This window comes from Helicoverpa zea, chromosome 19, assembly GCF_022581195.2.
Source record: "Helicoverpa zea isolate HzStark_Cry1AcR chromosome 19, ilHelZeax1.1, whole genome shotgun sequence".
Lineage (NCBI taxonomy): Eukaryota > Metazoa > Arthropoda > Insecta > Lepidoptera > Noctuidae > Helicoverpa > Helicoverpa zea.
In genome coordinates this window covers 2,548,158-2,565,706 of record NC_061470.1, presented here as the reverse complement: position 1 = coordinate 2,565,706, position 17,549 = coordinate 2,548,158, and the positions used below count along the sequence as shown (strand labels likewise).

General features: G+C 35.4%; 1 protein-coding gene across 1 annotated transcript; it reads left to right on the top strand.

Annotated features, from left to right (window-relative positions):
* Window positions 1-9,031: 9,031 nt before the first annotated feature.
* LOC124639453 (alpha-tocopherol transfer protein-like) lies at window positions 9,032-17,337 on the top strand. The gene is made up of 7 exons (XM_047176822.1): window positions 9,032-9,086; window positions 10,940-11,099; window positions 13,867-14,026; window positions 15,359-15,473; window positions 15,831-15,962; window positions 16,406-16,619; window positions 17,106-17,337. The coding sequence occupies exons 2-7, from the start codon at window positions 10,940-10,942 to the stop codon at window positions 17,252-17,254; spliced, it is 930 nt and encodes a 309-aa protein (XP_047032778.1). The 5' UTR covers window positions 9,032-9,086; the 3' UTR covers window positions 17,255-17,337.
* Window positions 17,338-17,549: the final 212 nt, after the last annotated feature.

The following is a 17,549-nucleotide window of genomic DNA, read 5'->3' as shown; positions in this document are numbered from 1 at the left end:
CCCTCATACTTGAGAAGTTGGTCCTTTACCCACTAGGCCACCACGACTTTTTCTGAATGTCAACACAACAACATTAAGTGATGTAGGAGCACAACATTAGTTCGTTTGATTATACCTACACTACAGTAAAATAGGACTTTTAAATAAAACCCTCTTTTGTAATTAAGGAGTATTGAATTTCCCACATGTCTGTCAAACTTCAATTCTTACTTTGACCAACTGAACGGCCAGAACGCGAGACTCAGTAACGTAAAGGTCTCACTAGAACGCTTGCATGTGTGCTTGACACGTTTCTAACTTTTGTAGGTAGCTTCCCAACTATTTACGCATAATAATATAGAGGTATGTATTTGGACTGTACAACAATCAACCCGCAGTTAGTATGGAAGCATTTTGTTGCCAAGTGGACCCAGAAGATTTTAGTTTCATTTAATATGTATTTTTATTTTATTGTTTGTCACCTATATGCACGCACAAAGAGTCACCGCTGGCCTGGTACAGAATGGGTTCAAGAACAAACATGGTGGGTTTTAGTCAGTAAGAGTCTGATACAGACTGAAAAATATTCAAATCGGCACAGGCGTCTACGGGAAATCGAGCAATAAAAAAAGAAAAACATGAGCTTAGAAACTATCTCTTCTTTTGGTAGGTAAATTATAATGTGAAATAATTATAAAATAAATTAATAACGTATAGAATAAGAACAAGTTAAGCCTCGAAATGTCTGACAAAGAGGAGATGCTAGATTAGAAACAGGAGAGGGCTAGATTTAACTTATAATAAATCAAATACGATTATATATATGAATCTCACATTATACAAATAGTCACACGAAAAATATTAAAACTGCCCTTGCAGTACAACCCCAGCTTTGGTGCTTAATGTATAAAAAATGATTAAACGTAGTGTTTAGGATTGTGGTGGTACAGATACCAGCCAAAACATATCTTCACTGATTTTGATTTTGCTATAAATTTTTGTCAGTTCTTTGTTTCACCGCTTCCAATGAAGCTCTATTTGGCTTTTTTTATCAGGTTTATTTTCTTCTTTTTAATTTCCATCTTGCTTTTACGAGTAGTCCCATATAAGCACATAATTATTATTGTACTGAAGAATGATCACCTTGGTAGAAATTCAAACAAGTGGTTTTGTATCATAATATAAATTTTATAAATCGTTTTTTCTATCATCCAAAATGGTTGATATGATATCCTAAATAAAACCTCTATGTTCACTTCATATTTTTACTCATAATCTAATACAAATAAATATTTGGAAAATAAATAAATTTTGTGAATGGAATTACATATTTACCTGAGTTTAACAGTCATTATCTTAATGTTCCTATTTTTTAAGACCGGTGGAAGGCGTCTAAAACTGTGATCTCACATCATACGCTTGAAAACATTTTGTTGCAAGAGTAAAGCATCCACAACACTCATGATCATCTTCCATGGAGCTAATTATATGTAATACATTAAAATAAATGCACTTTCAGTCATAAAAAAAATACTTATAGGTTGTTATTACAAATATATTTTTTTATATTATTTTTGGGAACACGAAGGATGAACTGTCATCGGATGACAAAGCGACATGACCACTCGTCTCTACGGCGGAACGCCGTCTGGCAGTAGGTAAATTCATAAAATGAAAATTGACATTGAATTTTATACGTTTTTTTTTTTATATTTCTCCTTATGTGCTTTATAAAGCCATATATTATGTGGTATTTTTCTTTAGCTTAGGAAATTTTCTATCGTTTAGTGATAAAACATCATTGAATATTGTGAGCAATAGCTGACGAAAAATTTTTTCGAGAGGCAATTTCAATCCCTTTTTTTTCTATGTGTGAGGCTATTCTTTTAATAGGTTTTTTTCATATTCTCTGGTCAATATCCTCGACTACTCACTGTTAAATTTTCTGATCTATAGAATGTATCCAGGCCTCATACTACCCGTCGTAAAAACGGATGTTTTCGAAGTGCGGAGCCTTAAAAGTTAATATAACTTCTTATGCAACAACCTATTTTTAAAATTTAAGTTAGTTACGTAAAACTATTATTTAATTAAATCAATGACATTTAAGTCTTGATTTATTTTGTTGAGAGGTGTATAACGTTTATTTAAAACTAATGCGTTTTTTCAATATAGGTAGGTTATGTTTATTTTGGAATAGATTAGTTATTTTCGGTAGTAGGTAGGATATTCTAGAAATAATATTATGTTACATAATACTAATGACGCAAACTAAAATTGCCTGATATTTAAAAGAAATTCTTAAGATATATTTTACTATAATTTAGTAGGAAATACCTACTTCCTTACTTATACGTAGTCCTTACAAAAATAACTCTATCTGACTGTTTCGCTGTCATTCCAATCTCATCGCCGAACCTTTTCCAAACTATGTTGGGGTCGGCTTCCAGTCTAAGTGGATGCAGCCGAATAATAGTGTTTTACAAGGAGCGGCTGCCTATCGAAATGAAATGAAATGAAATCGTTTATGGCAACCCATATTGGGTTGCAAGGGTAACTGCCCTTGGTTAGACTGGTGTCAGACTTACTAGCTTCTGACTACCCGTGACGACTGCCAAGGGTATTCAGTGACAGCCAGGACCTGCAAAAAAGAAGATAGGTTATTGGTCAGGTTACTTACATACATTTTCATAATAATTCTAAATCAGATAAGTAGTATTTTTAGCTTTTATCACGATGTGCACTTCACACAGTGAATCTTTATTTTTGCCTGAAAATTAACGACACATGAATAGATATAGATCTTAAAGTTTAAAAGCATTTAAATATGTAGGTACAAATCATCCATCTTCACATAATATTATTTTTATTTCAAGCTTAAATTGTACTGGAATTAACTGAAACAAAATAAGTGGTAATAGTAGTTATTTTTTAATCTCTATCAGTTCGACTTTTTTACATTAAAACGGTAACAAACAAACTATTTTCGAAGTGGTACCAAGATCTCTCTCCAGTCGTGTCAGATTGCCATCCCATCGGGTTATGAGAGTAAAGGAATAGTGAGTGCACCTGTGTCTGTGCAAATGCTTGTGCACTATAATAATGTCTTGCGCAGTTGGATGATCTCCTTACAACAGCGGCTGTGGTTGACAATCCGTCTTGATGCCATTTTTACTATGAGTCATCATCCTCCGAGCCTTTTTCCCAACCACGTTGGGGTCGGCTTCCGGTCTAACCGGATTCAGCTGAGTACCAGTGCTTTACAAGAAGCGACTGCCTATCTGACCTTCTCAACCCAGTTACCCAGGCAACCCGATACCCCTTGGTTAGACTGGTGTCAGATTTACTGGCTTGTGACTACCCGTAACGACTGCCAGGGATATTCAATGACAGCCGGGACCTACTATGAGTAAGCATAAATAAAGCAGAGTTTGACTCTAATTAAGAAAGATATGATATTTTTGTAAGTCATACTTATATACTTAGATTTTTTGCAACTAGTGCGTCAAAGGAAATTGTAATTAGCCTAAGCAAAGTTCAAGTTTAGGCTTATTATCAACAAAACGGTCATACTTTAAACTCTATACGGTTAGTATAATTAGTTTGACAAAGCAATCTATTATGTTACAAAAATAACAAATTGTTTTGGTAATAATTAGTGCTTATTTCCTTTACTTGTTTCTCGAATAGTTTTAGAATCATCAAAAGTTCTACAGGTTTTTAAAAAAATATATATAGGCATGTGGTATATTTTTCAGCAATTCTATTGCAGAACCAAAGAATTGCCCAATCTCCTAAGAAAGTGATGTTTGCTGGCCGAGGAACGTTACAAGACCGCATTATGGAACCCGCTCATTATTTTCAAAATTAAACTATCAATACCAATCATTGATAGATTTGTCAGATTGGATCACATAGATGTTCTTGAGTCATGTTCTTATATAGGTACCTTTATTCTGATATATTTACATTTATAAGCTATGCCAAGTTCATCCAAATTCAAGCTAGTTTTTGGTTGACAGACTTACAGACTTCCATTCTTCCATACATAAATTCTTACGAAGTATTATAATATTAGTGCGATGGTACAGAACAGAAACCTTCGACTCGCTCTTAGCCAAATGTTTGAATCTTGCAAATTTAATATAGAACTCATTTATATCGGGTGTGTCGTTCACAATCACATTAAATCATATCGCATATACTTTATGATATTCTATGGCGAATTGTAAAAAAAATAACCTAATCCATTCAGTGGTTTAACCACAAGAGTCATTTTTCGTTTTTATAATTTACAACATCATGTGTAAAGCAGAGATAAAGTTAGGAGTATCGTATGTTTTGATCAGTTGACAGCTATCAGTTTTCAAGGGAGAATTTCAGTTGTTTGTAATGACTGACTTTTATATGGTGTTCTAATTTTTGCACATTTTTATTCCATTTACTTTGTTTGAAAAAAACATTTTTTTATTTTTACGTATTTTCTTTTATCATTGTGTTAATCGACATATATTAACCAGTATATTAAGGCATTTCATTTAATGTGATTATGAACGACACACCCGATATATTTCATACTTACATTTTGTTCATCTCGTATCATTTAAATAAAACAAAAGAAGCTGCTAACACTAAAAACAAAACCCGGCCAAGTGCGAGTCGGACTCGCGCACAAAGGGTTCCATACCATTATTTATAAAACAGACAAAAAAATCACGTTTGTTGTATGGGAGCCCCCCCAAAATATTTATGTAATTCTAGTTTTCAGTTTCAGTATTTGTTGTTATAGCGGCAACAATAATACATCATCTGTGAAAATTTCAACTCTTTAACTATCACGGTTCATGAGATACAGCCTGGTGGCAGATGGACGGACAAAGGAGCGAAAACAATAGGGTCCCGTTTTACCCTTTGGGTCATCCATCCTCCGAGCCTTTTCCCAACTATGTTGGGGTCGGCTTCCAGTCTAACCGGATTCAGCTGAGTACCAGTGCTTTACAAGAAGCGACTGCCTATCTGACCTCCTCAACCCAGTTACCCAGGCAACCCGATACCCCTTGATTAGACTGGTGTCAGACTTACTGGCTACTGACTACCCGTAACGACTGCCAAGGATGTTCAATGACAGCGGGGACCTACAGTTTAACGTGCCATCCGAAACACAGTCTTTTGGTGTCCAAGCTATACTTAGAAAGTACATACAAACTTAGAAAAGTTGCATTGGTACTTGCCTGACTTGGAATCAAACCCTTTGGGTACGGAACCCTAAAAACCAGTCGAAAGAAAACAATTATTAACCTTTCCTGTGCCGTAAATTCGCTTAAAACTACTTAATTTTTTACATTAAAAAAATATCCCATATCACAGGTTACTGACTTACAACATTTTTGAAATTAAAAAAAGCCGTGTCCACGAGCAGGAAAAACGTAGTATTTTTTGTAAATTTTTGGGCTTGTTAAATTTCGAATTATCATAATTTTAAGATTTGAAGGCCCTTTCATCTAATCTGAACTAAATTATAAAAACGTATTTTTTTGTGTCTCTTTACACTAAGGGCTCCTAAACTACTGCAACAATTTGAAAAGGAACCTAAAGTCCTATTGGGAAGTTTCTATATACTATCCCCGAATTCAACTAAAACTACTTTCCACACCTGGCTTTCTATATTCCAGCCAAGCTTCATCGAAACCTGCAAAGTCATTTGCACGTCAAGAAGAAAGGAACATAATACAGACAAAGTTACTTTAGTTTTATCAAAAATAGACCATCATAAGCCAGTTTTTTAACTGACCCGTGTTATAAAATCTTGGACACCAATGGCTGATAAAAAAGTGAAGGAAAACATCTTGAGGAAACCTGGACTATATAGTCTGAAATCACCAACCTGCATTGAGCAAGCGTGGTGATTAATGCTCAATCCTTCTCCGTGTGAGAGGAGGCCTGTGCCAAGCAGTGGGACGTTAAAAAGGCTGTAACAGTAACAGTTATAAAATCAAGTTCTAGATTAAGGTCAAATATACTCGTGTTTGGTCCTAATTTATAGTTATAATAACCTTGAGTCATTGACCTTAACACTATACTATCAATATTATTTATAACGTTTATTTCGTAATAGTTGACGAGAGTTATAAAAAATCCGGAATGTTGCTAGTTTACCTTAAAAGGCTATCATATTGTAGAATTTTGCATAAAACGTCATTTGCTCTTAATATCGTGTGAGAGCCTGTGGCTAAGCCAAAATCGCGCGTCATCAATATAGACCGTACAGATGTCAATTTTCCAAAATATCATTTTTTTTTCAAAAATATTTTTGACGGTAACAGACAGGTATCATGTATTAAACTGTATTATCAGTTTCCTGCGAATTTCATCTAAAGCTTTTCAAAACTCTAACAAACTTTTTCCTAGGAATAAATAGGAATAATATGTCCTGAACATCGCTAAGCCACTTTCTTATGTAGCTATTCACTAAAATTCAGAATGCACTCTTACGCATTCTTGGCTAATCTTTTGCATGCTAGTATTTCGAGTCGTTAAAATCTTATGAAACATACATAAAGTTAAAAAAAATAGAGCTTCGCCCGCTTCTTTTGCAAAATAGTTTATAACTAGCCGTTTCCTCGCGGTTTCACCCGCGTCCCGTGGTAACTACTGCCCGTACCGGGATAAAATATAGCCTATGTTACTCGTGGATAATGTAGCTTTCGAATGGTGAAAGAATTTTTAAAAAACTGTCCAGTAGTTTTTGAGCCTATTCATTACAACCAAACAAACAAACAAACAAAGTTTTCCTCTTTATAATGTTAGTATAGATAACTACCATCATCATCATCATCATCATCTTCCGAGCCTTTTTCCCAACTATGTTGGGGTCGGCTTCCAGTCTAACTGGATGTAGCTGAGTTTATAATACTAAACAATTGTATATTATACTCATTTACTTCTTATAACAAAATATTAAAACCATGCATTTTACGTGTAAATAATGAATATCTACGATATTTTATAGCCTGACCAAGGCTAACACTTCGATTGAAGATTTCGCACTTGCTCAACCATCAAGGTTGAAAACTACAAACGATGGTAAAACTGTTGAACGTTTTAATACAAAATATCGAACTCTTAATGACCCCTAAAAATAATAATATTTGTTTGTTAGAGACTTCGTAGAAGGTTCATACAAACTTAGAAAAGTTGCATTGGTACTTGCCTGACCTGGAATCGAACCCTCATACTCGAGAGATTGGACACCAATGGCTGATAAAAAAGTGAAGGAAAACATTTGGAGGTAACCTGGACTATACAGTCTGAAATCAGCAACCCGCATGGAGCAAGCGTGGTGATTAACGCTCAATCCTTCTCCGTGTGAGAGGAGGCCGCAACCCAGCAGTGGGACGATAAAAAGGCTGTAACTGCAAGTGACTTCTATTCTATTCCGCATCTGTTCTATTCCGCTAATTTTGAACTCCATTTAAAGAAATAAAGTTCCATTAGAAGTTATTAGGTACCTCTTGGCACTAGTTATTTTCCAGCTGCATCACCCGCGAGAACTATTGCCCGTACCCAGATAATAGATAGCCTATATATATTACCTAAAGAAAATGTAGCTTCCCAACAGTGAAATAATTTTCAATTTGATTTATTTATTTTATTTCAATTAGATTTTTTTCAATTTGATAAAAATAAACGTATAATATATTATACGTGAGAATTGCAAAAAAACCTTTTATTTTTAAGAAGAGAGAGAGAACTTCCAATGTGCTGTACTCGATTTGCTTCTCTTCTCTCATCTTATTTATTTTCACTCATCGTTTTGGCTAGTCTTTTAATTTGCATTATAAACTGCTAACAATTTTTTTAGTGTTGTTTTAGTGGCAATTTATCATGCGTTCTAAACCTAGATGGTCGGGTGTTACTCGTCGTAAAGACATGCATGAAACTAAAAATATACCTTTTCTTATAGCTTGACATTGAAATTATTTTAATATCACTATCATTACAACAAAAGCTGTTTAGTTTTTATTTTTAAATTGAATCAATTTTCATAGTAATTGTCTTTTAGCTTCAGAGATAAGTCTAAGCGTCACTCCTTACTTCTGCTAGAAGCTTCTTCTCATACAGAGAAGGAATGAGTATTAATAACCATGCTTGCTGAAGGCAGATTCCTAAAGATATTATTCTTTACCATTGGTGTCCAAGATACGAGCTTAGAAAGTATGTTGTAAGCTGATCTGGAATCGAACCTTCTCACTCGCGCTTGAGAGGCGATATTATATCTTTTTACTTTTTCAATATTTAACTTGTCTGACCCAATAAAGATTCGTCGGGTAGATATCAAAATAATGTATGATTACAGATAATAATCTGATATTTTCTTACCCTTCACTTGTTTTTTTTTTCTTTTTAATTTAGGTTGATTTTATCCTGTTTTTTTTTTGCACTTAATGTGCAAGGAAATTGAGAGTCATTATTTGTTTCTAATAGTGTACAAAAAATGAAACTTCCGTTTACAAAAATGTACCTACCGATTTTTTTTACAATATAAAAAAATGGTTTTCGTAAATTAAAATTGAATGTTATTTTTAGACTATTTATGTAACATGTAGCATTTATTTTAATGGTTGTATATTTATTAGGCAAATGTACTCATTATAATAAGGATTACATAGTTTAACGTCTATTTACAAAAACAAAAAAAAAAACTTGTACCAACTGTAGCAAAACAAAACATTGTTATTTTTCCAGACGTTTGTCAAAATAAATCAAAATAAGTTACAAAAATAAAAGAATTCTAGCACAATTGAATATATTGTCTAAAAGCAGAAAATAACAACGAAAAAATAGTAAAATAATTAATGATTAATTATTATTATTGTTGAACAAAAAACCTTGGATTTTATCATTTCGCTCGCTTCATATTTACAAACTGCGTTCGTCTTATTTCAAAACTCGATCGACATTCACTTACAACGGTCGTGTCAGTTTTCGATTTTTAAAATTATAATTATTATTCCAAAAAGTTTTTCGTAATTATAATAGTGATTATAAGAAACGATTTTTATAATTATTATAGAATTGTGTTTTGGAGATTGCAGTGTGTTTTTAAAGTAAGTTTTTATATATTTTCATACATTTTAATTTAATGAATTATTTTTTAAATATTAGTTTTTATTAATTTGGAGGCTTAATAGAAATTAACCTTTAGCAGCCAAAGTTAAATTTAGAATAGTATCAGTGTGATTAGAAGTTCCAGCTTTATAAGAATAGGTTTTTACAGTTCATGACCTAAAAATGCCCTGAAATTAATTGCCTGACCTGCGGATAAAATCCAAGCATACTCACCTACATGCCTGAGACATAGGTTTACAAATAAATAATTGGTAAATAAACTCAATAAATAATAATAAAAAAAAAATTTTGAAGCTACATTTACAATCATAAAACTGACGAAACAGATTTAATTTAAACATAAATAAAATAATCGTAAAAGTGTAAATTACAAAGTTTTACACACATTAGAGACCGCTAAGTTCTTGTTTATTTCGCAATAAATTATTTGCATCGATAGACATTGGTGTAGTTTCTATCGGCCAATCAAAAATACCGGTATTTGATAAACTTTCGCTTTTGTACGTTACCACTTTTCTTTTTAGCGCCTAGTTTTATTAGCGAATTTTTTCGGCAATCGTTTTTTTTTTACCAACTCCTTGATTAAATTGCGCAATACGCAAAATTTGGAGATCAGCAAAGATTTTATGTAACCAAGGGAGGACCACTGACATAAAATTACGCAACTGGAAACCTTATAATATTGCTAGAGAGTCGTGAGTCATGAGTCTTGGTGGTCTATTGGTTATAAGAACCTGCCTCTCAAGTACCAGTGTGCGCGTTTGATTACAGGTCAACCAAGTTGTATATTGTCCAAGTCCGAAGTGGACACCAATGCTTGAGTAAAGGGGATGGGAAACATCTCGAGATACCGTAGTGATTAGCACCCATTCCTTCTCTATATGAAAGGAAGCATGTGCCCTGCAGTGAAAACACTAAAAAGGATGATGATGATGAATAAAATAAATCGCTCTTTTAGAGCCAGATTTATTTAGACCCACATCTGCTTTTATGCAAATATTAGTATAGATTATAATAAAATACCAACCACTATATTGCAAAACCTGCTCAAAAGGATCTCTTTTGGCAATGAACGGATTTGTTAATTTATGTATTAATTTGGTTTACCTATTTGATCTTGAAACAGCATTTAAAATGCAGAACAAACCTTTAAAACGATTGCATACACAGCCTTCATCTCATATCGCGTAGAATCGATTTACCAAAATCTTAAACCATATTATAAAACGTCTTTTTCAGATATAATTGCAAATATTAAAAAACCACCATTGCAGGCACCATTTTTATGTAGGAAATCATCAAATGACCTCTCCCGCTGTGGGTGCGGCGTTACAGAGTGTCAGACTCTTACAGACTAAAACCCACCAAGTTCCTTCTGCAGTTCTTTGTGTACCAGAGCCGCAGTAACTCTTGCGAATGATATCGCAGATCGATAGACGCGACCCTAAGGGGCCTGTAGAATGTCACAAGACCCTTTTGTTTGACCCTGACTAACGTCATTATTAATTATGTATAATTTTATTAAAGAGTATGAACTAATCCTTAATAGTCATTAACTAAAATAAATGAGTGACATTGTCGTGTAACTGACGACAAAAGCCGCCACATTCAAGTAAATTAAGTTATTAATTACTGCGTTTAGATACAATAGATATGCTGACGTCACATATATTCTAAGATTCAGTTATTTATCTTTATAAACATAGGATTCTCAAATATTAAGAGTCAAACTCAGTGTTTGAAAGAGTTACCGTGGTCCTGGAACACAAAGGGCTCGAAGGAAAAAAGGCTTCCGGATTAAGAATTAATAGAAGCAATCTTTCCTCCACAGATGTCGGTTCACGAAATACATCCGATGTTCCCTTGCACGAAGGAAGACATACAGGAGATCAGAAGGGAACTGGGCCTCAAAGAGAGCACTCTGGAGGAAGACATAGACGCTATCATTGAGTGGTTTCAAAAGCAGCCACATCTCGTCGAAGCTGGAATTGGTAAGATATTGTCCTTTTGGAAAACAAATGACGATCGCCCATAGAAGCCAAAAGCAGTGAATGCTTCAAACGAATCCATGATAGCTGGCACACTTATGAATCTGACCTGAAAGCACCGTTGAAATAGTTTCTTATTAAACGACTTTTTTTAAAGAGAATAAGAATCTTTTATTTGTAAGAAATACGGGGTACACAGATGTTACATTGGTTATAAGTTTTGCATGTTTCGCCATAGGATCGGTATACAAATATAAATAAAAAAGGTATTTAACAACTAGATTTAAATTACCATAAATATTTAAATGACTAAAGAAAAAGGTTCTTTTTTTTTTTTAACGACGTCAAAAATCATCAAATGACCCCTCCCGCTGTGGGTTAGCAGCGGTGAGGGAGTGTCAGACTCTTACTGACTAAAAACCGTCGTGTTCCGTCATAGGCCTTTTATGTACCAGGGCCGCGGTATCTCTTTCGAACAACCCGCAGCCCCGGCAGGCCTTGGCCCTGCTGGGCCCCGCTGGGGTTGCTGACATCACTTTGAGGAGCGCGTGGAACAACGCGCGCTGTCGACACTGGTCTGTCATCTAAGCAGACAGAGGGACGATGAGCCACCCGAACTCACCGCCCACAGACCCACGCCTACGGTGGCCGGGAGTCATCACGCGACACCCGGCGCCCATGGTGTCTACCTGGTCTAGCGCGGCGGCCGGGATGAGAGGTGCGTACTCTCTGGCGTTCCGCCTCCTCCTTCTCGAGCATGACCGCTTCGCAGAAGGAGGCGACGGCATCCCATTCCCTCTCGCCCCGGACCATGGCCTGAACCAGGGCCGGACGCGAGAGGTCGCCGCCGCCCAAAGCCTCGACGAGGACCCGGCGGTGCCCTTCCCATGCGGAGCACACCTGGACTGTGTGGTCCACCGTGTCCTTGGGGCTGTCCGCACAATGGTGACACCCGGGCGCCTCCTCACGACCGATTCGGTGCAGGTACCTCCCGAAACAACCGTGTCCGGTGAGGACCTGCGTCATGCGGTACGTGAGGGCGCCATGACTCCTCCCGAGCCACTCCTCAAAGAGGGGACTTACCGCCACGATGGTGGCGTGCCCTAAGAAAGAGGTTCTCAGTTTGACCTGTTTGTATATAATGTTTGTGTGCAATCGCACATCTTTCTTTACCTCTGTCATAAGAATCTGACTGACGTCATCTGAATTTGTTTGTCATTTCTGGGGTTCTTCATTTCACCAATATGACGCGCGCAAGAGTGCGTGGCTTCATAAGATTTCACATAAAAAAATCTAAAATTCCTTTTATTCTGCGCGTTCGATTCATTCAGCACCTACAGGAATGAATTTTATTCAGTGCGCATACTTTGTCAACTTACAGTTAAATAAGTTTTTAGATACGGATGTTTTTATTTTGTAGTGTTTTAGTATATAAAAGAATAGTTATTGATATCGAAAGATGTTTATTTTGTAACCGATTGAACGGTCACAGTCGTCATAGAAGGCACGGCGGCAACACAAAACCTATAATTCCGCTGATTTTAGGGCGGATAAAAAAAAATTATACTGATGATGCAGATATGTTCTGTTAATTATTCTGGACCACCAGTTTTTTTTTGCAGTGCATAAAATTCATTCCTTTATAATAATGTGTGTTCATCATATAGGGCCAGCAGACATATACATCAAATTAGTTATGTATGCCGAAGGAAGCAGGAAGTTTTTCAAACGAGTGACACTGGTTTAGGTTTTAGATTATTATTTCGAAAAGAACCTTTTTGGTTTTTTTTTTTTTTATTGGGACCCAAACCGGCTTGAGCTGGTTTTATTAATATACCAGGATCTTCCTCGTGCATTCCTGTTTTGAGTTTGGAAAGGTTCATTTAGGAAATATAAGTCGTAGTGTTTATAGGCAGCACCGTTGTGACAGTCATCTTTGTTAAAGAACATTATCCCATATCCATTTAAATTTTTTTTTTTACCTGAAACACCCAAAAAATATGTGCACCCGCACTCTGCAAACTTTCAGTCGGCCGATAGTTTGTCTGGGCTGATGAATATATGAAGTAAACACATTATAAAGATCAGGTATTTTGCCGGTATCAGACCGACTGAAAACTTTGATTGGAACAAAGATTTCCTTAAAAAAAACATTTTTACCTGAAAAACCCAAAAAATATCTGATATTCATATCGCAAATTACATATCAACGTATATAATTTCAAGCCTTTTCCCACGATATGCAAAAATTGCAGAAAACCACATAATTTGTATTTGGCTTAAAGAAGTTAAATGTCTGATGTTGTTAGCACTTTGTGTTATGGTTAGAAGGTCGTCGGAAGGGTATAGAAATCGAACGTGCACGAACCGCCATGATATCGAAGAACGTATGAATATGTTTTGAGTCAGTAAGCAATTCAAGTGTAGCGTATGAGTCATTGACTGCTTTCGAAAACCATATTTTATTTCGAAAATTTTATTTAATCAAATTATTATACCTACATAACATACCTACCTAGTACATACCTAGTTGTGCGTATTAATGTTTTGTGATGGATGAGTATTTTAGAAAGGATTACAAGTAAATTGTTCACAAGTTTCCCAAAGATACTCACCGGGTATATTTAAAATCAGTTTCATTACAAAATTATTTAGTTATTTTTTCGAAAGTAGTTTGTCATATGCCTAATGTATTTCAACGGGATGACAATTAATGACCAGAACCTCACTTCATTACAGCCTTTGATGATAGTGGTATTTAAATTTCCAGACCGAGATTTTGTGGAACGTATGCTGGTGGTGACCAAAGGCTCGCTGGAGAAGGCAAAGAGAAGAATAGACAACTTCTACAAATACAGACTGCTGGCACCAGAAATAATACAGAACAGAGAAAAGGTTCTATCAGACTCTGAAGATTTGTGGACATCATAGTAAGTATAGTTTGCACCATACCTTTACGTTTCTGAAGTTTGCCGTTTGATGACTCATGAATGCACAGCATAGAACATTTTTTGTTTTGACTCACAACCATGATCATGATACAAATTTTGACTGTACCGGGAATCGAGCCTCGGAACCTCTATTCGGCAGTCCGCTGTTGTAACCATTGCGCCAACTATGTCGTGAATGTTACAATCCGATAACATACAAAAGCCCTTAGGCCCTTGTTTATCGTACCAAAGACCTCTTATTAGCTCTCAAAATCTACGCAACAAGTACTGCAGAATTATCAAAAACCGATCTAGTGCGAGTCTGATTCTCAACCGTAGGATTCCGTACCATCTGTAAAAATACACATTTTGTATGGAGCCCCCTAAAATATTTTTTTATTCTAGTTTTCAGTATAACAAGGATTATTATTGTAGCGGAAACAATAATACACCATGTAGAGAAAATTTCAACTGTCTAGCTATTACCATTCTTAAGATACAGCCTGGTGACAAATGGACAGACGAACAGCGAAGTCTTGCTAATAGGGTTCCATTTTTCACCCACGGAACCCTAAAAACCGAACGTTTACTTGCAAATTAAATTACGTTTACTTGCATTAACTGTTTGGTTTGCCAACTTATAACTGATAGATACTAACATTGCATAAGCAATGCAGGTAGCAAGTAAATTTCTTCGTCTACTATAATTACTATTGCTTGTATATACGCAATCCTTTACGGTTTGTGAGCAGAAATGCAATGTGCACTACTGACATCAATGTTTGAGGGCTCGTGGTTCAGTAACCACATGTTTCAATCGATCAAAGTTAAGCTGAAACTGGGGTTGGAATTTGGATGGACCATCGTCATTTTTGTATCAAGATAAGTTTGTGGGTTTAAAAACAAGGATTATGACGATGATCCTGATTCTATTTTAGACCTGTGGTATACGTTTTATTGTATTTAGAAGTCCAAAAATCTTATACCTAGGTACATACTATTATGAATTATAGTTAAATTAATTATTTTTACACAGATTTAGAAAATGCCAGCGGCTTCAGAAACTTTTATTTCTTTTTATTTGTGGTCATATTGTTAGTCTTATAAACAATAGTGATGATGACGTTAGATTATAGTTTTTTCGTTTTTTCCGGTGTCTACGTAAACAAATTACAATTGTTTTTAAATTATTGTTAAGTAAGAATAATAATTGCTAGGGTTTGGCTGCAGCCCACTCGATAAGAAGAAGACCATCTTCTGACCTACGACCCCTATAATCCTAATTATTTTTTACTTCTTTATTAACTTCAAAAATATGTTTTTATTTTATAGCATGCAGGTCACGATGCCCAAAATGTTCAAAGGTCACAGAGTTAGTGTGGTTAAGTTTCTGACGGCAGACCCGAGTGATTTCAACAGTGAAGTTTTCATGAGAAATACTTTTATGGTAAGGTATCTATTACTTATAAACTACATCTATTACTGCAAAACATTCAAAATCTTGACGCATTTTATTTACTAAGTGGGTCAATACGGGAGCAACACATTTGCATACTATGTACGTTTGGAAGGTATTTTTAATTTGTAGTATTTTTGTTATATGTGGGGTCAGGCTTTAGACTAAAATACAGGGCTCAATTATTGTCATCAACGAGAGGAAAGTGTAGGATATAGACTGATGCTGAGATAGCAAATATCTCTCAAACAAAATAAGAGTCCATGAGAATTGAAATAAATAACATCATATATCCTCGTCCCTATATTTCTAAATCAATATTTTCTCATTATGTATCTATTATTTCAGCTAGCAGACATCAGAATGAAATACGACTACTTCCTAGGCGATATCTGGGTGCTGGATATGAAGTACGCCACCTTCGCACATCTGCTCAGACTGAACCCTAATTTAATGCAGAAATCAGCACACTTATTCCATGTGAGTGAATTGTTAAAAATTTAAATCGGTCTTGCACTGAAAGTTAAAGCATAATGAAAACAATTGCAGAAGTATAGGTTTTTTTGGAGGTAGCACAAGTCCATGACCGCTACATCCAGCCATTTTAACCACTCTCTAGCACATATGTACGTATGTATATTTCTCTCATTTAGAAAATGACCTTGAAAATAACGTATTTTATAAAAAGCTGCCATCAGCGGCCTATGTTCCACGGGAACTAGGTACTCAGCTCGTAGGAATTAAAAGTATCCTATGGCCTTCCTTGAAAAACGGGTTATCTAAAACTGAAATATTTTTTACAAATCACCGAAGATATTCGTGAGATTTGGACATTTATGTTTAGATAGGATTTATGTATAGATAGACAAGGACACCACTACCATTAAACCAATTATGACTAAAATATACTATTTCATTTCCAGGAAGGCCTCGGTCTTCGCATCCACTCCATCCACGTGCTAAACGCGACCAGTCTTCTCCAGCACGTCATCAGCTTCATGAGACAGTTCTTCAGCCCCAAGATAATAGACCGCGTGGTGGTTCACGAGTCTTTAGACGATTTGCACATGAGCGTTCCTAAGAGATATCTGCCGAAAGACTACGGTGGTGAAGAGGCGGCGTTGTCTGAGTTTAAAAGTGAGTTCTAATAGTTGGTTTTACCTTTACTCTTCTTCAAGGCCTTTTTCAACAGTTGAAGTAATACAGAGAAGATCACGAAAGCGATGATTTTCTTAGTCTGATCTGTCACACTGTTCAGCAAAGGTCTCCCCATTTCGTCTCCACACCTCTCGATCCTTAGACTGTACAATGATAACCGTGATTGGTAGATTGTACCTGTCAAATCAAAACTGCTAGTAGACCAATGAGGGTAGTGTTTAATCTGCTAGGATGATAGACCTATGATACTTTTGATATTAAAGTTACTGAATAGATTGTTATGTACATTTACTATGTACATCAGTTAACATTATTAGCTACAAATGTTTTTAATATGAATTCCATATTGCTGTTGTCACAATATTGTATTTAGCAACTATTCGGAGACATCTTTCAAGCCTATAACATTCATAGTCTTCCTTAGTATCAAGTTAAATCTATATCTAACAATAACATATTTTTCAGATAAATATGAAAAAGAAATAAGAAGCACAAACACCAAGCAGTTCCTCCTCAATTGTATGAAAATGGTCTCCAACGAGAAGAAAAGACCAAATTCTGATATCAATGAAGAATTTCTTGCTGGTTCTTTCAGGAAGTTAGATTTTGACTAATTTTAAGTGGTTGGTGTATATTTTTAATGCTTAGTTAATAAGTGTAGCTCTTATTATTTTATATTAAAGTTTTAAGTATTGGTGAATTGTGTTTTATTTAATAACTGTGGACTGGTTACAAGTGGAAAAATTAACTAATTGCAACTTTGTCTTCGCCTCGAAAATGTATGTCCTGAACCTAGATTAATACAAACCTACCTTCCTCTCCATTTCAGTTAGGTTTTATTTCAGCCCTTTTAGCTTAAAAACGTATCTAATCAAAAACAAAAAAATCATCATCACCCTTATATTTATT